General features: G+C 44.7%; 1 protein-coding gene across 3 annotated transcripts in view; it reads left to right on the forward strand.

The window, feature by feature from the left end:
• Nucleotides 1-1,482: 1,482 nt before the first annotated feature.
• Nucleotides 1,483-24,507, forward strand: part of SYNGR3 (synaptogyrin 3) — a 50,465-nt gene continuing 27,440 nt past the window's right edge. For all 3 annotated transcript variants that reach the window (XM_066576649.1, XM_066576650.1, XM_066576651.1), the window contains exon 1: nt 1,483-1,813. In XM_066576649.1, coding sequence (XP_066432746.1) covers nt 1,715-1,813 — 99 coding nt within the window. In that variant the 5' untranslated portion in view covers nt 1,483-1,714. The remainder of the gene's footprint in view (nt 1,814-24,507) is intronic.

Below are 24,507 nucleotides of genomic sequence, written 5' to 3' on the forward strand. Positions count from 1 at the left end.
CCCAAACAACTTCATTTCCAAAACTCGGTAGTGTATTTTTTTCATATGTCCCTTTCCATTATGTTTTAGCATGCAGCACCTTAGGACCACGCAGATGTCAGATTACCAAAAGATGCCTGACCTCAAGGTGGCATTGCGGGTGGGTATTTTTTTTGGCGTTAAGATCAGGTCTTAAGCAGAGCAAAAAAAAACCTGAGCAAATAAGAAGAGTGCTGAAAATTAGAAACTTGGGTCTCTTCTGGTCTAACCTTCACTCCTGCTGAACTACCCACCAATCAGGGCATTTTTTGCAGTCAGCCATATTTGATGCTGGTCCTTATTGGCTGTAGGTTAGGAAGAAGAGGAGGAAGGAGGAGAGGAATAACACATGATTCCAGAATCAGACTACATTAGGTTTGCTTGTAGTCTGTTACCATGGAGACACATAGGTCTGCATAATATTTGCATACATAAAACGATAAATATTTAATCAAGAGTATTTACAAAACTAATTAACTGTTTAGCAATAAGATGATTGCAAAAGTATACATACCCTTTAAACTCTTGCTTTACAATTGGAGCTCTGCTCCAGGTCTTTTCAGATGAGCACTGGGACCATTTTTGTTTTATGCCGGATAACCAAAAATTACAGACCACCAGTTGCCAGATTATCAGAAAAATTATAATTATATATCAAAGGAATGTAGCAATAGAACCAATAGGGATGGACCCTACTGAGATGAGTCTATAGCCTCCGACACACTAGTGTATTTGGGTCCATGTGCTGTTTATGCTAATTCACGGACAGCACTCATACCCATTATAGTCTATAAGGCTATGCATGCTGCATTTTTTTTATGGACGTATCATGGACGAGAATTAAGACATGCAAGTGCGTGTGAATGTGCAGGCTGTCCGTGTATCAGACAGCACATGGATAGCTGTCCTTGTGATGTCCAATGTAAGTTGTGCCCAAATCTGGGGGGGAACTGTTGAGCTGGTAGAGGTGGAGTAATGGTGTGGGGAAGGTTTTGTTGGCACACCCTGGGTACTCTGATACCTGTAGATGGGTGCAATCTTGAGTTAATGCGGTTCTGAAGGCCAAAGGAATTGCAAAGTGATACTAGATGGGGGTCTCTAATAAAGTGTCCATTCACGGTAGTAAAGTATGTGTGCTATAGAAATTGTAACATTGTAACATTCATATAATTATAGCTAGATATTTGTATCCTTTTCCTCCATCACTCCTGGTATTCACCCAGCAAAGACAGTGACTCATTTACCTTGGTGCCACCTTAAACCATTGATGCCAGTGTGAAGGTGGCATTTGCAATGGATTCAGTATAGTATGAGAGATGGTGATGGTGTGAAGGCTGAGATAAGAAAAACAGAGAGGAACTGTGGAGGATGATAAGGAAGAAGAAGATGATGATGAGGAAGGGAGGAGGATAGTGAAATCTATGAAAGGAGAGAGAGAGAGAGGAGGAGGGAGGAGGTGCCACAGCAGAGGCTGCAATACACACAGCACCATAGACAGAGACTGCTAGAGCATAGGGAGAGTGCATAGAAGAGGAAGGGTCTGCAAGAGGGAGAGAGAGAGAGGAGGGGAGGGTGAAGGAAGGACTGACAGCCAGGCAGACAGGCAGAGGGAATCTACCAAGGGCAGGGGGCTGCACACAACCTGAAGAGAAGGGGCTACAGGACAAGGCAGGTGCTGAGCAGTGACACTGCAGACATGGAAGGAGCTTCGTTTGGAGCTGGCAGAGCAGGAGCAGGCTTTGATCCTATAGAATTCCTGAAACAGCCCCAGACCATCCTGAGGATAGCATCCTGGGTAAGTGAGGACCACTCATTGTCAGCAATGCATGCACCTGATGTACAATAGACACTGGTTGCAACCATCTATAGGCTGATCATACCAATCTCTGTTCATTTTCTGTGGGTTAGGATTAGTAAAGGATAATATAGGTAGCCCATATTGATCATCTTGGGCTAGTGAGGTGCATTGTGATGGCCACTTATTGGCCGTGCATAGACAATAGACACTCCTGTCTGCAATGCAAAATAGCTCTAGTAGTCTACTTGATACGGCTGGCAACATCTGTCTCTATATAGTGGCCTTTCCGAAAGGATTTCCAATGAGGGCGCTATATACAATAAGGCTGTGGGGGTCACCCCATTCACCTTGTGCTTCCCTAGTCACCTGTGCTATGGTATGGGCTGTGAATATAAATGTATGATCAAAGCCTGTGTACAATGTCTTTTACTGATCATGCACTGACTGATACAGAAGCTGAATATATAGAATGGATAGAGATACTTTGTATTAGGATTGCAATGACCACGCTTATATTATACCATTATATACTAAAGACAAGCTTATATTATAGTATGAAGTACTAAGGACATGCTTATATTATATTGTTATCTGCCATTAGATACTAAGGACAGGCTTATATTATATACTTAGGACATGCTTACATTTATACTAGAGAGATGCTTATATTATATATCAAGGACATGCTCATATTATATCATTACATACTAAGGACAAACATATACTAACAATATGGTTATATGGTTATATTACTATCAAAATGTACTAAGGACATGCCTGTATTATATCGGTACATTCTAAAGACAAACATATACTAATGATATGGTCATATTATATGAGAATGTACTAAGGACATGCTTATATTACACCATTATATACTAAGGACAAGCTTATATCATATACAAAGGACATGGTTATATTATAGCACTATACAGCATAATATGATAAATATATGCTTATATTACACTCTTATACACTAAGGGCATGCTTATATTATACTATTATATACTAAGGATATGTTTATGTTATACCATTATATACTGAGCACATGCTTAGATGATACTATTATATAATAAGGACATGCTTATATTATAGTATTATATAAGGATGTGCTTACATTATACCTTTTTTCAAAAGATACGCTTATATTATACCATTATATAAGAATATGCTTATATTATACCATTATATAAGAATATGCTTATATTATACCATTATATAAGAATATGCTTATATTATACCATTGTATAATAAGGACATGCTTATAGCATTATGTTATGCTAATTTATGCCTATATTATACCATCTCTATCCTAGGGATATGCTCATATTATACCATCCTAGATGCTTTTGTTCTAACATTCTCTTCTAAGGGCATACTGTATTAAGGACATGCTTTTGTTTTACCATATATGTTCTAGGGGCATGATGATGATATACCACTCTCTACTTAGGGAATGCTTCTACTATACCATTCTGTATTATACACATACCGATGTCCTATAATAAACCCTTCTCTAATAAATAATGACATGCTTATGTTATACCATCCTAGAATAAGGTTATGCTTACGTGCTACCGCCCTATATTAAGGGCATGTTTTTATTATGCCTTCGCATACTAAGGGTATGTTTATGGCATATCCTTACTTATGTTATATCATAGACTAACTAGTAGATTGACTTGTCAGTGTGATTCCTGCAGAGAATAATAAAAGTTAGCAGACATTTTTATTTCCCCCTCTGTTCATTGGATCAGCACCAGAGATAGGATCCTGATTATATGGGAGGAAGAAATGGCCTCTGTATAGTGAGCATAGTACACAGTATTTGCGGTGTGTAATAATTGCCATGCACTGTGGTGTGTGCTAATACTCCGTGCTAGATCAAGATTGTCTCTCGACTGGAGGAAGACACTATAAGCTTTTATTACACGCCACCTAGCCCCCTCCGCTGCAGGTCATTTCTTGACAGTATTCTTTTGTTTCGATTTCACAATACTTTACTGTAGATCCAGAAATAGATTATTATGTTCCCTCCTGCATTTCCTGTATTGTGACTACTAATTAGCACATTGATTGATTTGTAAATTGTGGATACATCATGGAATCAACAGTAGGTCCCAAGGAGTGGACAACATGATGTGGTGTAGGCTCAGTGGGTGGATGTGCAGACAGGCAGTCTGATCAGTGAGGGTTGAAATTGCTGAAAATTCAATTTTATTTGAAACACTCGTTTACAGTAATTGTTGTTAGGCCGTATTTTTATTGTTATTATGTTTATTACGGTTTCTAAGTACTTCCAATACTCTGTGCTGATTAGTTACTTATTATATCTCTATAGCTCTCTGTCTTTCTGATACAGAACGCCAAATCCCCTCCGTCGACAAAAATGATAAAAGTCTTGCTGCCTGGAGTCACCACTAGGGGGAGCTGAGCAAATTAGTGTATACTGTATTTGACACGCTGTGCCACTGACTGATTTAAAGGGAATCTGTCATCAGATTTTACCATAGTAGAGTAAGCACAGCGCCAGAATTACTTCTATTTAGAAAACTTATTTTGCCATGACTCTTTAGAAATCCATAGCTTCAGAATCGCAGTTTGAAAAGTTCCTGTGCCACATGTAATCATGCAGACCAGTTCGTTGGGTGGGCCAGACTGTGTCTCTCTTCTGCATGTTTTTTCCATATGCCCGCCCCCTCTTCTTCTATGATACTATGTCTTCAATGCAGTGTAGCAAAATCTTGAGCCACTGCTGACCCGTGCATGCGCAGATGAGCTCTGCAATTCTGCGCATGCGCAGGTCAGCAGTGGCTTAAAATGTTTCTGCATTGGATTGATCATATGGTATCATAAGAGAAAAGGGGGCAAACAGATGGAAAAAACCTGCAGAAGACAGAGCCGATCCACCAAACCGGTCCGCATGGTTTACATGCGGCGCAAGAAATTTTTAAACTGCGATTCCGCATGTATGTATTTATAAAGAGCAACAACAGAACAAGTTTTGTAAACAGATGAAGGTAATAATTCTATCTCTGTGCTTACTTTGATATGGTAAAAATTTATGACAGGTTCCCTTTATCTTTGGGCTACCCCTGATGGCAGCACCTAGGGTTTCCCTGGTTTTCATCCTTTGACACCTACAATTGGGATCTGCTCTTAGCTGCAGAGGCCCTCAGGCTATTATGATGACAGTAGTCTTAAGTTGCATTTACACTGCAAAGATGATCACTCAAAAGATGGCTTTTGAGCAATCATTTTGCATAAACTACTACTTGGCACTAATGCCTATTAGTACCAAGTAGCAGCATGTGACCTGCCAGGAGCTGTATTCAGGAAACAGACCTCCCGGTATTTCCTGATTACTTTCGTTTTGATCTGCGATGGGGCTGACAGCTGAGACCAGCTGATACAATGTTATCAGCTGTAATCAGCACTCCCCGGGCAGAGAACAGCGTGCGGTCCTGCTTATCAGCTGTTCTGCTGAATGATGGTTTTCAAGCAGAACTGAAAACCGTTGTTCGGCCGAAAACTGAAAGATGGGCCCAATTAGACACAATGATTATCACTCAAAAGGCATCTTTTGAGCGAATTTTGAGCGATAATCGTTGTGTTTAAATGGGCCTTTGGTGCAGCTGATATGGACTGGTGAGAGATACCATAGCATGGTACCATGGTACCAGAGAGACAGGCAGAGAGTCAAGGAAGCTGGCAACCAGATAAACCATGCTCAAGGTACAAGCCAAGGTCAGGAAAGGAGAAGAGGGGAGAGCTGGGAGAACAGGCATTGGTCAAGACAAAAAGCCAATCACGAAGCTTCAGTACCTTTGCAGAACCTTTAAGCAACTCTCCGGGCCTAGACATACAAATGGCTACCCCGCTTCTCTGACTAATCATGTGCATCAGGTAGTCAAAGAAGTGGCTGTGGCTTTAAGGAACCTATTGCTCAGGCACCGTCCATTTGGGGAGGGTGCCTTAAATAAGCATGGAGAAATCAGGATTTGCTAGAGGTAGGAAAGCTACATGTGCCCCCTGATCCTTTATGACACAGACTGGTTGTGTGTGTGCACCCTACAAGCGGTACTGATAATAGCAGGGACATTGCAGTATCTGCTGCACTTGTACTGGAGAGGACATTCATCGCTGCGACTTGAGGGAATAAGAGGTAGGGCAAGCCACTGACTGCGGCTAGCAGCCATCACATTATTATTGAGTTCTATGCATAATCTGTATGCAGTAAGCTCCTGAGTTCCCTCTAGTGGTGGCTTGAGAGAGACAGAAATGTATCATTTATCTCTGTGTCTTTGCAAAGGGATTTGGATGTCTGTTTCAGAAAAACAGAACCACCACTGCTAAAACAATGTATATTATAAAATGTATCAGTACGGAATTGTGAAACTAAAAATGACATTTTATTAACAGTAGGGAGTAATTTTAAAGGGGACCAGTCACCACTACTACAATGTCTGACGTTGTAAGCTTTAATTTGCTGGAGCAACTTTTTCTTATAGCCTTAGGCCCCCTCACACAGGCGCTTTTTACCGCGATTAATGTGACCCTTTCAGCACCACGCTAATCACGGAACAATACTCCCATTATTTTCAATGGGACCGCTCACACAGGCGCAGAGTGACGCGATTTTCGAGCAGTGCATGTTCTATTTTGGGGAGTTTCAACGTTTTTAAATTTAGTGCCGCGTTTTTGATAGCGCTAAATGCCCTAGCTACACTACCTTGAAAAAAAAGGAAGACTCACCTAGCAGGCGACGTCCAGGTCCCTCCTGCTGCTGTCCAGCTTTCCTGCAGGCTTCGGTGACATTGTAAGCCTTCAGCAAGAGATTGCTCTGATTGGCTTTTGAGCGTCGCGCTCAGCCAATCAGAGCCAGTGCTTTATGAACCAATCACAGCCATTCAATGATAAAGAATAACCGTAATCAAGTTCCGAGATTAATTAGCTTTTTTCCGTCCATTCATGCGGGTGTATCGCATGAAAAATTCGCTACAGAGCTTAAATCTGTCGGTCTGCAGAACCCCTCGGCATTACTTCTAATGCTTAAATAGCGGCAGCTGTCTTCTTTTCCGAGCGCAGGTTAACCCCCTTCCCCTTCCTCCTTTTTTTCAGCTCCCACAGGAGACTATAGTAGCTTCCAGCGTTTTTTGGCAAAAGATAGATCAAGAAGACCTATCTTTTAACGCAACATGAAAAATCAACAAACAAAAACGGCCGCCGATTTCATGTTTTGACAGTGTGATTTTTTCATGTGCCTGAAAACCACCCAAATGAATGTATCCACTGGAATCCAATTCTTCACATGGTAGCGTTTTTCAGCTGATGTGAATGAGGCCTTAGATCGGGCCATCTAAAAGGACCTTAAAAGGATCTTCACAAAATTGACTTTTACCACCAACCCATAGGATCGGTGATAAAAGTCTGATTGGTGAGATTCCCACTGATTCCGAGAATGGAGATCCCGTGTCCCTGTCTCCTCCTCACTGCAGGCTCCTGGGTAAAGGGGTATGGTTTTACTGTGTTGCTATTGCACATGCCTATAAGAGCTGGCTGTGGCCAGTTATGGCACACAATCCTAGACCGGATTTGTATTGCGAGCTCCATTTTACCAAGGAATCCGTGCGGACGGCCTCCATTCATGTCATTGCATATGGGTTGTGGGTACCTCCGCTGTCATACGCAATACAGTAAAGTGCCGTATGCAGGGTCACCTGGCCTGGCCTGAACCGTCCACACCGACAAGGCTATCATGTATGCTTAACTACTGCTGCATCCAGTCTCCTCCTCATTGTAGGGCTACAGTGAGCCCACAATGAGAAGGAGAGGTGGACACGGCCTCCCATTCTTGGGATCAGCAGTGGTCTCAGCGGTGAGGGCCCCACTAACAGACTTTTTGAACCATCCTGTGAATCGGTAATGAAAGTCAGTTTGGGGAATACCCCAAGGTACATTGGGCCCACAAGACCCTGGCATGTGTCCAATCATTGAGGCGCCTATGTATAAGACATTTCCCTAATATCCTTTACCATATACCAATTTTTAGAACCTCTTTCTTTACAGGAGTAATTAAATTACAAGTTCATAGTGCAGTGAGGAATTCCAAATCTCCTACATTGCCCCGCAAATCTGTCAGCCGACTGCACCCTGTATTCTGTGTATGGAACAGATGCGTCAGGCTGCTGGAAACCAGCCTGTTGTGCTGACAGCTGACCAGGGAGGTAATGAGGGAACGTTTGAAAAGTTCAGTTCAGCCATTTTTTTCAAACTTTTGTAAAAATTTTGGTTTGAGCCAAATTAGTTTGAACTAGAGATGAGCGAGCATACTCGCTACGGGCAATTGCTCGAGCGAGCATTGCCCTTAGCGAGTACCTGCCCGCTCGAGAGAAAAGGTTTGGGTGCCAGCGCGGGGGTGCGGTGAGTTGCGGCAGTCAGCAGGGGGAAGAGAGGTAGAGAGAGATCTCCCCTCCGTTCCTCCCCGCTCTCCCCCGCAGCTCCCTGCTCACCGCCGGCAGCCGAACCTTTTCTCTCGAACAGGCAGGAACTCGCTAAGGACAATGCTCGCTCATCACTAGTTTGAACCGAACCAGAAGTTCATCAAAACCACTAAAATTGGTGTATATCACTGTCTAAAAGCCCCATATAATACTCCTGCTATACGGGGCTTTTACACCCCTTAGCCAGTGCTACACATCAGTGTTCAGGACTCGTGATGAGTGAACTGAACCAACAGAAGACTCTTTTGCGTAGAACTTTTCTAAAAACTTGGTTTGGTTTCATGCCCCAAAACCGGGTCCTACGAGTTCGGTTCGCTCAATGGGATATTTTCCTGTGCAAGATTCGTCCATATCGCAATCAGATGGAACTTGCATAGGAAAATCTTCTGTGTAAATACACCCTAAGGGCTCCTGCAGACGAGCCTAGGCATAGATACGCTCCTGAAAGGCATGGCATAATAGCTCTGTGAAGGGAACGCTATCATAGCCTATCAAGCGCGTATCCGCGCATTTTATTGTACTTTTCTGCGCGGTTTGTTTCATGGTGCTCAAAAATTGAGCGCAAAGACGGGTTCTATTTTCTGCATTTTGCGTAAGTGATTTTATTTGCGCAAAAATGCGGGTCTGCAGAGGCCCTGATATAATGGATAGAGCCATTTACAGAAGTGTAATTTTGGCTCAGACAGGAGAAGCATTTGGCTGATTCCGTGTTTGTAAGAAATGCTTTCCCAGCCACATGTCACATGGTTTGGCGGTTATGGTGTTTTACGTTGGTACTTTCCTGATCTCTATCAGTAATGACATTAGAGCAGGTTGCTAATTAGAGCAGATGTTTTACTCTGGTTGAATAGCGTACTTAACCCCTTAAGGACCAGGCTGTTTCGGGGATTTTACCCATGTAGTGGTTTACTGTCCAATGTTTTTTTCTTCAGCTATCAAGATTATTTTTGCAGATTTTTTTCCCCTTGACATATAGGGCTATTATTTTATATCTTTTTTCCATTCTTTTTTTTGTTTTATTTGGGGTAAAAAAAATGAAAAAAATATTTATTTTTTTATTTAGAATTGTTTAATTGTAAAGGTAGTATATTTACGCTAAAATAAAATACAGGAACGGGTTCCTCTTTTTGTTTTGGAAGTTTTGATGTATAATTTGTATAGTGTATATATATTTTTTCCCCATCTATGTCCCCCTTGACGTCATATGGTCTCTTTTTTTTATTTAATACGTTTCCACTGTAGCTGCGGCATTCATAGTGGGCCCAGTTACAGGGAGAAATATCCCCTGTAGTGACAATAGTCACTGACAGAGCTGATCAGGGTCTGCTAGGACCCTGTAGCTCTGCTGTAACAGGGGGCACTGGCGAGTCATATAGTAGAAGTAATACTTCCACTTTCAGGCTGCATTCAAACGGGGCAGTTCGGTTGCAATAAAAACCGCCCCAAAAAGTGCATTGGTAAAATCGTGGTTTTTTTTTTTACTATGTTTGTAGTAAAATGTGGGAAAAAACCACGTGCAGTTCTGCAAATTAACTTTTTGGTGCCGTTTTTATTACAAGCGAACTGCCCCGTGTGAATGGAGCCTCAATCTGTAGTGCTTTGTAGCCTGGAAAGGAGAAGGTAGAAGCAGTTGAAAACTTTAACTCAACAGTCATACTATGTAATGGGGAATACACCACCCAGTTGAAAACTGCTTCTCCCTTCTCTTCCGGGTCCTCAGCTGTGTCTGACAGCCGAGGACCCGACCTGCTCCTGCTTGATTGCAGGTGCAGAATTTTAATCCCGTGCCGTACATCTGCTGCCGGCCAGGATTAAAGCCCAGGATCAAGCGGCACATATGAAAGGGATGGTGGCAGCATCAAGGGTGTGGAATAAAGTCCAAGTTCCGTTTATTGCTCCATGTCATTAAAAAGGCAACGTTTCGACTACATGTCTTTATCAAGATTAGCAAGATTAGCAACCTTAGTGAAAACAGACAGCCGACATACACTACCGTGTGATGCACGGGGCAGCGTATACACCGTCGGGCGGGGGGAGACAGCCCTTCCCTCCCCCTCGCAGGCTCTCTGCAAGGGGAGGAGGGGAGATAGGGCGGGAGCAAGGGCGTAACTATAGAGGATGCAGGGGATGCGGTTACACCCGGGTCCAGGAGCTTTGGGGGGCCCATAAGGCCTCTCTTCTCCATATAGGGAGCCCAGTACTATGAATAAAGCATTATAGGTGGGCGCCCTGTTACAGGTTTTGCATTGGGGCCCGGGAGCTTCAAGTTACGCCTCTGGGCGGGAGCTAATGTGTGCTGAGCACCCGCCCCTTGCCGCTGTTTGCAATAGGAGGGCCGAGACAGGGGCAGGGCTTAGCTCCACCCGCCCCTCCCATTGCAAACAGTGGCAAGGGGTGAAGAGGAGGAGAGAAGAGGGAGGGAGTTTAGCAGTGACACTGGTAATCTCCCTCCCACCTCTCTTCTCCTGCAGCTGTCATTGGCTCCCATAGGAGTCTTTGCAGCTGCCACCGCCGACGTATAAGCGCCCGACCAGCGCCCGGAGATACGCACCTGTGCACTGATGCATTGTAAGCCAGTGCATCAGAGGGGCAGCGTAAATCGTCTGGGGCCTGAAAACCCGGCCGATATACGCCCGTATGAATAAGCCCTAAGGCTGTATTCAGACAGCCATGAGCGACTTGCACCCAAGATTTTAGGGCGCAACTGCCCATGTGCTGTCTGATATGCAGAACTATTGATATCTGCAAGTTTTAGGCCGGTGTCACATTGGTGTAAGCGCATCTACGTGCATATTTGTGCAGCGTATTTGCTTAACTGGTGTTGCGTTTAATTATACTTTTTGCGTGTGCAATTGTGTGTATTTCTGCATACAAAAAAGCACGCCAGCACGCTCCCATTGATTGCAATGGGCCATTAGTGTAATTAGTTCAATATGTACTATTTTCCTGCACAAATATACAGGAAAATAGAGCATGCTTCGTGTTTTTTTGCACAAATAAAATACGCGCATGTGAATGAGCCCGTTAACATCAATGGCTTCTATTCACTGCGTATTGCACACTCAAATTATGCTTGTGCAAAGCGATGTGCAAATACTGCTCTACTTACCTTTTACACCAGTTTTGAAAAATCTCCCTCATAGCCGTCCCCGTCTCCAGAGGGGTGAAAAATCCAATCAGTCATATATATTAAAGAGGTTGTGCAGCATTAGAAAATATGGCTGTTATCTTGCAGGAGCCGCATTACTTCTGTCCGCCGGTTGTGTCTGCTATTGTGGCTTGGCTCCATTCTTTTCAATAGAGCTCAGCTTCACTACCAAACACCACCCATAGCTTGGAGTGCAGGCCTGTCAACTCACCCGGATTTCCTAGAAGACGCCCAGGTCCAGGGCCCCCTCTCCAGTCATTTTTCAGGCATCTGTGAAGTTCAGATCCTCTCTTGCGAGTTTCACGCTAATCGCTCGTCTATATGACTCCATTCAAAAGTATGGGGTTCATATTCGTATGGGATTTGTGCGTCTTGCAACATACAAATCTTACGCAAGTTTCACAGCTGTGAAAGTGGCCTAATTGTTTTCTTTAATGGGCCGATTGTCATTGTATAGTAAGGGCTCGGTTACATGATCGTATGTGCGCAGCATACTATGCATGCAATGTTTCTGCGTGTAATATGCAGTGAATAGAACCCATTGATTTCACATAAGCAGATGTTTTCACGCAATGTGTAATCGCTTGAAAAAATACTCGGCATGACCTACTCTGGTGCGCATTATGCACCCAATAGGCCACTGAACTGAATGGGTGGGAGCAAATATGCAGTCAATTCCCCGGGAACCTGCGCATTCACTGTGCATTTGCGTAAAATTTCAATGAGTCTGTCTGCATGCGCAAATACGCAGTATATTTGTGCACATAAAAGCACGCCAGAGTGGCTGAAAAATGTGGGCGTATTTGCAAGACCGAAATGAACTTACGCCTGTGTGAATAAGCCCTAATAGTGACCCCCACAGTGGCCTCAGTAGTAACAGTGTCCCCCATAGTAATGCCAGTAGTAATAGTGACCCTCATAGTGGTTCCAGTGGTAATAGTGACCCCCACAATGGCCACATTAGTCAGTTACCGCCATAGTGGCCGCAGTAGTAATAGTGACTCTCATAGTGGCTGCAGTAGTAACAGTGGCCCCAGTAGGCATAGTAATCCCCATAGTGGCCTTTATAGTAAAAGTGTCCACCATAGTGACGCCAGTGGTAATAGTGACCCCCCCCCCCACAATGGCTACATTAGTAAGTTACTCCCATAGTGGCCGCAGTAGTAATAGTGACTCTCATAGTGGCCTCAGTAGTAACAGTGTCCCCCATAGTAATAGTGACCCTCATAGTGGTTCCAGTGGTAATAGTGACCCCCACAATTCCCACATTAGTCAGTTACCCCCATAGTGGCCGCAGTAGTAATAGTGACTCTCATAGTGGCCGCAGTAGTAACAGTGGCCCCAGTAGGCATAGTAATCCCCATAGTGGCCTTTATAGTAACAGTGTCCACCATAGTGATGCCAGTGGTAATAGTGATCCCCCCCCCCTACAATGGCCACATTAGTAAGTTACTCCCATAGTGTCCGCAGTAGTAATAGTGACTCTCATAGTGGCTGCAGTAGTAACAGTGGCCCCAGTAGGCATAGTAATCCCAATAGTGGCCTTTATAGTAACAGTGTCCACCATAGTGACGCCAGTGGTAATAGGGACCCCCCCACACACACACACACAATGGCCACATTAGTAAGTTACCCCCATTGTGGCCCCAATAGTAACAATGTCCCACACAGTGTCCCCCATGGTGGCCCCAGTAGTAATAGTGACTCCCATAGTGGCCACAGTAGTATAAGTGGCTCCCATAGTGGCCCTAGCAGTCATAGTAACCCTCATAGTGGCCCCAGTAGTCATAGTGACCCCCACAGTGGCCCCAGTAGTAATAGTGATCCCCATAGTAGTCCCAGGGGAGCTGCCGAGCCAGAAACCAATAGCAGCCCCCATATTGGTGCCTACAGGCTTTACTGTTACCCCACCTACAACTTAGAAGCGGCGGCGGGGGAGGTCAGCGGTCACAGGCTCAGCAGCTGCTGCCACCACCATTCTGGCGCTGCATGTGGTATAATTCCTGTTATTTTGATGCACATCCAGGGGCCACATAAAATAAGGTGACGACAGGCCGGATTCAGCCTGTGTTTGACGTGTGTGGTGTAAATGTAGCATGAATGAGCCGGTCCTAGACAGCGGCGGTCTGACAGCCTGTGGGCTATTAGCTGATTGATTGGTTAGGACCTTAAATGATATCAATCCAAGGTCGTGCGAATGTCATCGTCAGTACTATCTGTATACTAGTCCCGTACAGGATGAGGGGCAGGCTGCTGTGTGTCTGTATACTCTGATGGGGGACACATCTGACTCTGCCTCATGAAGGTGGCATTTTCCAGCAGTCTGCACATATGAAATCGCTGCCTTTATTTCAGGCGCCACCTCGCTGTCTTCCTGGAAACAGGAGTGAAGTTAGCTGCGGGTCGAGGCATCCTGTGTCCCCGTGACATCAGCGAATGTCAGCGGCTCTCTGTTGGTGTATAGTCATTAGGATTCCATCCTACAGCCGGCCGGATGATGATGGCTGCCGGGCGCATCATGTCCTGTATTAGGGCTCACACGGGCGTACGCTGTCTGCATGTTACATGTAGATTTTCTACGCACGTAAGGACTTCTTCACACGGGCGTATGCGTTTTTGTAATGCAGAAGGTGTTTTTGTGCACGTGTTTGCGCATTTTATTGTACTTTTTTACGCATGTAGGGCATGTTGATATGGGCGGGACACCCCCACCCACCCGCTCTGATTTAAAAGGCTATTTAGCCTAATGATGTCCAGATGTGTTCTTTTCCCGGCGGTTTGGCGCTGTATTTTGCCTATCCCCTTACGTATTGCGTGCGCACTCCACGTAGGCTAAACGCAGTGCATACCCACGATCACCAGCATCGCATTAGGCTAATTAGTCATTTAAATCAGGGCACATGATTCCCCCAACTGTGTGAACGAGTGATGCCCGCACAAATACGCCGCAAGATACATGTTACGCAGAAAGTTGCCATAGAAGTCTATAGCAGGTTAAAAAAAGGTGAAGGCTGTGACCGTCAGACGGCGCAGGGAAAAGAAGACAGCTGTCCTTATTAGGCTTCTAGTAGCCATTAAATTCCACGGAAAGGGAGTTTTAACGCGTGTGTGAGAACTGGCATTGCAAGCCCAAAATTTACAGTATTGTGCCCTGATACACGCGTAAGAGCCTGATTATTGCCAACTCCAAACCTTGTTTTCAGTTTTGCAGGCATGAAAAAAAACGTGACATGCTCTATCGTTGTGTGCATTTGCGCACCTAAGGCATTATGGGGGTGCGCAATTTTGCAGGTAAATCGATAATACCAAGCGGTCTCCGGCAGCGCTGAAAGTACTGTAAAATGTGCTAAACATAAGCAATAGCGCAACCTTCACAGAGCAATAAGTGACACTACCACAAGCGTTTTTGCACTTACGTTTGTCTGAAGCCGCCCTTAGGCTAAAGACACATGGCCGTAATGCAAGTTGCACCCAAGAAACATGCGTGCAACGCACACTGGCTAACACAAAGACACCCATCCATGTGCTGTCCGATCTACACAGACCCTGTGTCCGATTTACACGGATCCACAAGGACCCAGTGCATGTCCTATTCTCACCCTTGAGAACGGATGAGAATAGGACATGCCAGGAGCATTTTCATCTGTACACCTTTAACACTCGGCGACTGACAGAAGTTTCCATCGACTCCCCCAAGACACATGACCGCTCGTCTTGAATGACCATTCATATGTTTACAGAGGTAAGCCGCAGTTAGTCAACTCTGGTGGTGGCTTATCTTCTGGGGAAGAAACGGATTGGGTGTTGAAAACCAGTACCCCCATCTTTCTTTCTTCCGACATCATCCCTCTAGGTAACGTTGACCGGCCCCGTACACAGAGAGTCATCGGTGCTGTCAAAATTGGCAGACTCTAATTACTAAACACTTTATGGTCACCTTTAGGCGGTGTTCACATGTAAGGTTGTTACCACATTTCTTCTAGTTCTTAAAGTGGTAAAAGGGTCCCATGTTAAAATGCCCCCACATGCAATCAGACAGAACCACTTATATCCCGAGGTGGATATTACTAAAATGGTTGTGCTACGTTCGTGCAGGGTGCAGGTACGGCAACCCTCACAGACCTCACCAATATGTCAATCCTTGGCGTGATTAATGTCCACTATGAATTAAGACACCAACATGTACTGTAGCACTGGGAATGCTCTCCCTAACCAACTTCGACTTGGCGGGCCCTGCCTAAAAGTAGGGCAATTGTCCCTAGTTGGAGGATAGGGAAAGATATATAGTAGTTGGAAATGTTATTTATATATATGTACCAGAGCTAGGCACAGCTAAATAACTCCCACAATAAAAATATCACCACTAGTACCTAGCAGCAGATGATTGCTACCACACCAAACACCTGGAAAATAGGCAGGAAAATAACCAGCACCCATGTAGAGGTGGGCCCAGGATCAATACACTTCCATTATGGCTGATTGGCTACCTAGAGGAAACACCACCCTGTCAGTCAATCAGTCCATACACCACCAGAGATATTGTAGCAGGGAAGAGAAGAAGGGAACTCTAAACACTGAGGGGCTCTTGATAGACAACACCCAAGGGAACTTCTGCAGTGACAGGAAACATAGAGGGATTCCTGACAGACGGCTCCTAAAGGAACTTCTGCAGTGACAGGAAAGAAGCACTTGTGTAGTGTCCCAGAACACTATCCTTGTCCCCTCCATAAATGTCATACATGTATTGTCTTATGAAGATGCACTGTGCAAAGCTGTCATGTCATTTTCTGTTTGTATGTTGCACAGCTGCAGCATCTGAGGGGTTAACTCCTATAAAATCATTGACTATCACCGTTTCCACTGAATGTATCTCTTATGCTGTGTCATGTGGTACAAGTGAGGTTATAAAAGTGAGTGTCTGAGAGCAGGAAAAGTTTTTTTTTTCTTCAATTTGTGTTAGAGTAGGTTTCCATCTTGTCTGCTGTAGAGTGCTAACACAGAGCCACATGGAAGCACCTTTAGCTTCCATGTTGGTGAAGATGGAGGAAGAGGAGCGACTACCTGTAGCATCTGGAGAGTGGATGGGAGAGGAGTGAGTCCCTTCCAGAAAGAGAGCGCACTACCCCAGTTTTACTAAAACAGGTACTTATTCACAACACAGGCGTTTTTCCTGTGCGGCTGTCTGCGATTAGGATCATCGCACAGAGGTACCTAATTGTGACACCCACGAGGATGTTGTACGGGGTGCATCTGGGCTAAGCCGTCTTCTGAGTAATTTTGTCTGCCAGAATGTTTGTGGAGTGACCGCAATGCTTTTCCTCCTCCGGAGTGCTCCCCAATTCCAGGACCTGTGACATATAGATAACGTGGGCTATAGGGCCGTATTGTTCCTGTGTATCCTCTTTACCTCTGAGCTCTGGCCTGTAATTTCTACAAGTGAATTATACCTGTAATACCTGTTTATTCAAGTTTAATGCAAGTAAAGTTTTACCGGGCCTTAACCGTTCCTGAGGACCCGAGGTACTACACACAAGTCTCCGTGTTATTTACTCCATCGCATTGAATAATGCTGTGTGGGAACGGTGGCGTCATGAGTGATATCTACTACAACCCACCCCCCATCCGCTTTATTGGCACTCCAAGCCAAAGGAGTGCCGAAGCTCGGCCGGCAATCTACACTTGCCTTGGCAGTGTGTCATCCCTCCGGGCCAAAGCATGGTAAGTGCCACCCTGATAAGTCAGCACTTAACCCTCCCAGCTTTTCACGTTAGCCAGGTGCCATGTGTCACCCCTCTGGGGTGTTGCACTTGCAGCGTCCGAGGAGCAGACCCTTGTCATGGGGCTCTACTGTCTGCTCCCCTAAGGGTAGCTCAGTACCCAACCTCGTTACCGACAGGGGGAGTTCACAAATGGGTAACGGTTGTTAAGACCTATTTGTCACTGGCGACGCCAACACTCCATCCTCTGCAGTGAATCTCGCGGGTGTAATAAAGTACTCCACGCACACAGAGTGTCTTTTCTGAACGAGAACTGGGAACGTTCGGTTTTGTCTGTTTACTTAACCATTGATAGCAGATAACAAAAGAACAGTTCTTACAGCAGTGAAGCTAGCAGGATTCATGTGGTATTGGTACATCTACAGTCTTAGTTATCTGCAGGAACTCACTCTCCATGTAACTCTCTTTCTCGCCTGTCAGTCACTTACTGTCTTTCTCGCCCTCTGGCAGTTTATCTATTTCTCCGAATGTATGTGGTTCTTCTTGGGTCCAGGGTCATGCACGCTTTAGTAGCTAGTTGGTATCGGGAGTGTCTCAAGAAGGATAGGCCCAAGCGGGAACGGCAGACCACTTTTCGGCCTCCTCCATGCCCCTCTCCTCTCACCAGCTTCCTGGACTTCTCATTCAACCACATAAATTCAACATACATCACATGGTCAACAACCAATCCACGAACAAACAAAACGATACAATTTCAAGACATCACCAGACATTAACCCATTCATGCCTGCAGACATCCAATACACATAAATCAGATGCATTTTACATACAAGACAATGCTCGAGACAAACATAAAACTTATATTCTGAGTTGCTGGAGGGGACCCCAAACTCTGCGCCACTACACACTCACCGAATGATGGGGCATCTACCAAAGGTGCTGATGTTGTTACTGCACTCCGGCTCTACTTCCAAATTGTAGCCAGCGCACTGCAACAGATCAGTTCTTGAAACCTCTTCCATTGGCCATACCAGATTGTGGAATTTCTTTAAATTCTTATCTGTCTTTATCTGATTTTGCATTGGGGTCCTGATGCATCCAGTTACTTCTCTGGGAGTCAATCTCCTCCTTCAGAATTTGTGAACTATTGGATGCTGGATTACAAGAATTTTCTTAAATGTCTATTACCTACTACAAGAATAGAAGATGAACATTTGGAAGCCCTCCAGTAGCCGCCTACTCTCAGCTCCCCGTGTGCACAGCAATTACCTGTTTGTTAGTGCCGTGGGGTAGGTAAACACTTATCTGCTCCTGAGACAGCGGGAAATAGAATTCCCTCAGCAACGCACAATGAAATAAAAGTAATGCAGTCACTTCGCTGGTGCATTACGGATAGAACAATCCGCATTTATCAGCTCATGATCTTTTCTTCTTTGTGTACCCGGGGCAAGAAGCTTGCAGCAGCCATGGAGCTACCACTCTGCTACAGTCACCCAGGATTCTTCGACTTGAAAGGACCCCGCTCTCTACTTCTTGACTACCCATTACTGTGGCACCTCCTTTACACCGTGTTTGGTGAGTTTAACTACAAAACTTCCATCAAGGATACCAAGAAACACCATAGCACAGGCACAGCAGCGCTAAGTATTGGGCCGACTTGGGCTTTATGGATCTAAACAAGTATGTAAGGGGTTTGGACCGTCAGTGTGCCCAATTGCCCATCACTATATCTTTGAACTGTGAATAGTTATGGTTGACATGTTCTACTATGTTAGGGCTCAAGTCCACAACCATTTTTTCACCGTGTATTACGTCTGCTTTGCACGGCCGCGTGATACGTGGTAAATAGAGTAAATGAGGGTCAATGGGCTTTCATTGATCAATGCACATGTGCATGTAGATCGCAGCATGTTGGGTCGGCTGTCAGCTGTCTTGATACCTGCTATATATTGAGCAGGCTCATCTCCAAAGTTGTTCTATTCACTGTTATCTGGTAAAGGGTTGATGTTGGTGAAGGGTTAAAAAGCAGACCCATCCAACACGCACAGATGACACATGGACATACACATGAATTACAATCAGGTCATTTTGTTTGTGGACTGAAATTAGACACGCTCGTCTGAATAAGGGCTCACTGAGAGACTCGGTAACACATGTTTTGTTGAACCCTGCTGTGTCCGCACCATCCTCAAGTGGAGTTTAGGTCACACACTGTGGGTTGATATGACAGCAAACCGAGATCTTACAAATAAGTGGGGGACTTAAAACACACAGTATATTGTGAATAGTATTGAGAGAACCGAAACAGTCGAACCTAGTTTGGGGTCGTACTTTGCCAAAAGGTCAGTTCAGTGACAACACAAAGCTCTGGACGTTCGTCTTGGCCAAACCCGCTAAAAGAATAAAGGATCTTTTTCCTCCTTCTTCTTTTTCTCTTTCCTTCCTCTTCTTCTTTCTTTTGCTTCTTTTTTCTTCTCTTCCTATTTTCCCTTACTTTTTCTATTTCTTCTTCATTTTCATCTAACTATACCTTAAAAACAGCTCAGAAGTACTAGTTACAGTGTAGATACAGTCCTGGGTGACTCCGAGAAACATAGATGTCCAGAGTTCGGGTCGGGAGACCCGCTGTCAGGCCGGGATGCACTTCTGTATTACGGATGCAAAATGGAAGCCAAAATATGGCAGGAAGATGCCTTTGGGTCCCAATGCTTGATGAATGGCTTAAGCGGTTGAGGGTGGGCAAGGGGTACCAAGAAGGGATTTCATGACCCCAGATAACTAGAAGCTCCCGGTCCCCATTGCCAAATATGTAACAGACCCCCAATTACAATGTGCCATTTATAATTACAATTAAGGACACATTGCCCGAAATGTGTCAGGGGTCTGCATGTTGGAACAACTTGTTGATCTGGTTTTTCAACATGCCAGATTAACTATTGAAGTTTTATCTTCTGACACTGTGCTGGACATTTGTACTGGTGTTTTGTTATGTGGCAATGGGGTTGTATAGGCCCTTTTGGGCACCTAGGCTCTGGTATGACTGCTACCTCTGTGCCCCCTGTGGCCTCTATAATGACCGCATTTTCCACCATCAAAAAGAGCCCACATTTCACAGTTCTTTAATGTGTCTGTTAAACAAAGAATAATTATCAGTTGTTTTATGGATTCAGCGGATCTCTTAATATTTGGGGAATTCGGCAGAACAGATGGAGATTTTTTTCTCTGTGAAATAATGAAGTAAACAGAGTTTTGATGGAAGTTTTTGTTGACATCAATTAATCAAAGTTGGCAGAGGGTGGAAAACCCCTAATTTTTTTTGGGGGGGAAGTCCAGTATTACTTCTCAGTTCACTTAAAACGAAGATCCAGAAATCAATGAGCAGAACCTTGTAGTCTGTCAGTGGTCACATTTGGGTGCACTTCGGGAATTTTTGTTATATGAAACTTTTCTTTGTCAAAAGTCATGTTGAACAGATGTCACGGTGCCCTCGTCTGTGTAAGGAAGACCGTACAGGATCTTTGGGCATTTGATTTGATAAACAGATGAGAATAGGGCTGCATGGAATCAGTAAAATTAAGGCCATGACCCCTTTCAGTGAAGAATGGTCTGATTGGTTTGGTCAACATAAAAGCAGTGAAGATATAGGATCGCGGAAAAGAAAGAGATAAGGACTCAAAAAGTATGAACACCCCTTGGAATTCTTCAAATATGGAACGCAATGATTTTATTTAGCCTTTTTATTTTTTCCCGAATTTGTTGCACAGTGTTAAAACATAACATAGAATGGACTCGGACTGCCCCACATGTAAACCAATGAGTCCTCTGGTAGGCTCCGAGCCAAGGCGGCTCCTAGCCCTCACTTCCCACACCAGATGTGCTCAGGATCTGCATATACTGGGTCAATGGGATTCTACCAATTCCTGCCTGCTGCTTTGGTCAATGTAAATGGCCCCACACATATGTAGCCTCTAGAGATGAGCGAGTATACTCGCTAAGGCTAACTACTCGAGTGAGTAGTGCCTTAGCCGAGTATCCTCCCGCTCATCTGTAAAGATTCGGCTGCCGGTGCGGGTGACAGGTGAGTTGCAGCGGTGAGCAGGGGGGTAGAGAGGGAGAGAGAGATCTCCCCTCCATTCCTCCCCGCTCTTCCCCACCCCCCGAATCTTGCTCGAGTAGTTAGCCTTAGCGAGTATACTCGCTCATCTCTAGTAGCCACCTTTCTATTGAAGCTGGGAATACAGCGGCGAGGAGTTTGTAAACAGGGATCAAGTAATATTTGTATATACAGTAGCTGTAAAATGAATTTTACTGGTGGGTCCTGGGCAGCCCCGTCCGACACTGACAGAACTTTTGTAAAGAAGAATGGAAAACAAATGCTGTGCCCACATTTGCAGTACTGATAAAGTGTGGCATGGAGTGTTAAGGCAGTACTAAGCTCTGGCCCATGACCTGAAGGTTGCAGGACAATCCCCACTTGGTTCAGGTAGCCGGCTCAAGGTTAACTCAGCCGTCCATCTTTCCGAGGTCGGTAAAATGAGAACCCAGCTTGGTGGTGGTGATGGTGGTGGGGGGGGGGGGAGTAATAAATTACTTGAAAGCGCTGCAGAATAAGTTGACGCTATAAAAATAACAGGATTTATTTATTAATTTTTTTCAAAGGATGTTAGACTAATTTACACAATGACCATGAGGCGTGCCTTGCATCAATAGCCAAAGATTGACAAGGATGCTCCTGATAACCCCATGTCATCACCTGCAATGCTTTGCATGGGCCAAGGAAAGATGTTAATGGACCTTGGATGCATGGCAGAAGGTCATCTGGAATGGCGAGTCCCATATCCTGCTCAACCATATGAATGACTGGGTGTGCGTGTGGCATAAACACCATAAAGCTGCATCCGATGGCTGTACCTTGGGAGTTCAACAGAGTCATGTGGGGAAATCATGGTCGAGGAAGCATTTTCCTGGAATGGCCTAGCACCACAATCCGTGAATGTTTAGCACCTCAGGGAATGGTTAACTGACCGTCTGCACCCATATTTTCAGGAACATTTCCCAACTACCGTGCCATCTTTCAACAGGGCAATACTCCGTGTCATCGAGCTCGGATCACTAGGGGGTGGTTGGATGAACATGACAATGAAAACTCTGCACACTGCCTTGGCCCCAAAACTCACCAGACTATGACCCCATTCATCATGTTTGGGATAAGCTGGAAAGGGCTGCTCTCATTTATCTGCAAATTATGCACCAACTGGCGGAGCTGCTGCAGCTAGCATGGGGCGAGTTGTATGTGGAGGATGTTCACCACCTTGGAGAATCTGTTTCCCCGATGTCTGAAAGGCGTGATCGCCCAAAAAGGTAGAACAACCTGTTATTGAGTAGGCGTTCCTAATGTAGTGATCGTTCAGTGTATTAATCTTTTTGGAAAAGTGATAATCTTGGGCTCCATAATTATCCCTTTTCCTATAAGCTCTATACTTAGTCCTGGCATCAGGATTATCTATTGCCCAACAAACTCAACCACTTTTAAGGGGTTCAGGCAAAAGGACTATCCTTTTTTTCTAACAAGCTACAGACCTATTAGGTAAGACTATTCTTTTTACTACCAACTGCACACCTTTTTGAGCATCCAGGCATCAGCAATGTCATTTTTCCAACAAGTTTTACCTGGGGGACCGGACGAGAATATCCGTTTTACAATAAGCCACACCCCTTTTGGAGCGTGGAAGCATGAAGATTTTCTAACAAGCTTGAGCTCTTTAGGAGGTCCAGACACCAAGTCTGCACCGCTAATAGGGAGGGTTCACACATCTGGGTTTTCCGAGGATAATTAGAATGGCTACAGAGGTGAACGCAGGCCCAATGTATAATATATTTCAGGCATTTCTTCATTATCACAAGCGTCTTGTATTTAGTTGTTTTTATGACTACAGATTTTTTTCTTATTTAATTAAGTATTCAGATTAGTGTTTCCATTGTGTGATATTCCGACAGTCAGTAAAATTTCACTTTCCGAGTTCTAATATTTACTCTGCATACATAGAGCTGTAGGCCATCTTCAATTACCAAAAACCGAACATAAGCGTAAAATTAAATATGCAAATGGGATATTTGGCAGATTTCCAGTTGAGAACTAACCACGCAAAACATGACTAATTCACTGACTGACGCCTTTTAACCAATTTGTTGTCAAAGATTGAACCAAGGAGAACTGCAGTACTGAGAATGGGTGCTACAAAAACTATGGTGTTATGAGTATAAACCAAAATGCAGGCAGATGTAAACATAGACAAGGACATAGCAGTTGCATGAGCGCTGTGGCCCTGTCAAACGGTCCATCGAGATCCCAAGAGTCGGCTCCACTGATCCGATATTGATGGCTTATCCCAAGGATAGGCCATCAAGTCTTCTAACCTAGATAACCCCTCTGAGGATCCTACTCTTCTGATGGACATATATTTTGTAAATTTGAGAGCTGTGATGACTTTTTAAATATGTATTTATAACTCTGTTTGCTGTCAGCAAATGAACACAATCTTGTTAGCTGAAAACTCCTTACCTAGTCCAGCTGACAAAGATGAGGGTCTGTCACCATGTTCTCGGTCTTGGCCATCTTCTGTGAGCTAAACAGTGCAGTAGGGTTTGCTAATGTATCTGTACTGGTTAGTACTAGAGATGAGCGAGCGTACTTGGAAAAGCACTACTCGCTCGAGTAATTTGCTTTATCCGAGTATCGCTGTGCTCGTCACTGAAGATTCGGGTGCGACTCACCTGTCAGCCGCAGCGGGGAGCAGGGGAGAGCGGGCGGGAGAGAGGGAGAGAAAGATCTCCCCTCTGTTCCTCCCCGCTCTCCCCTGCAGCTCCCCGCTCCGTGCCGGCACCCGAATCTTCGAGCGAATAGTGCTTTTCCGAGTACGCTCGCTCATCTCTAGTTAGTACTAAGGCTGCTTTCACGCATGCGATGGGGATTCCGCTGCTGAGGAGCAGGAAAGGGGAATCCCTGCGTCTGAAGACGGAACTGAATTGACTATAACTGGGTCCGCCCGTTTTCCACCCAGTTACATGCAGCGCTTTTTCTTCCGCTATTTGCAGCCCGATCTGCTTAAGCACAAAAGGCAGAGAATAGAACTCATTGATTTCAAGGGGTTTATTCACATAAGCATATTTGCCTGTGCATTTCGGTTGCACAAATAAATACAGCATGCTCTATTTTTCCTGCACATTTGCGTACCAAAAGTCCTATAAAAGTCAATGAGGATGCGCAAATGTGCACAAAATACGCAAGAAGATTTGTGAAACACTATATGATTGCACAGGAAA

Source organism: Eleutherodactylus coqui, chromosome 8 (genome assembly GCF_035609145.1).
Source record: "Eleutherodactylus coqui strain aEleCoq1 chromosome 8, aEleCoq1.hap1, whole genome shotgun sequence".
Lineage (NCBI taxonomy): Eukaryota > Metazoa > Chordata > Amphibia > Anura > Eleutherodactylidae > Eleutherodactylus > Eleutherodactylus coqui.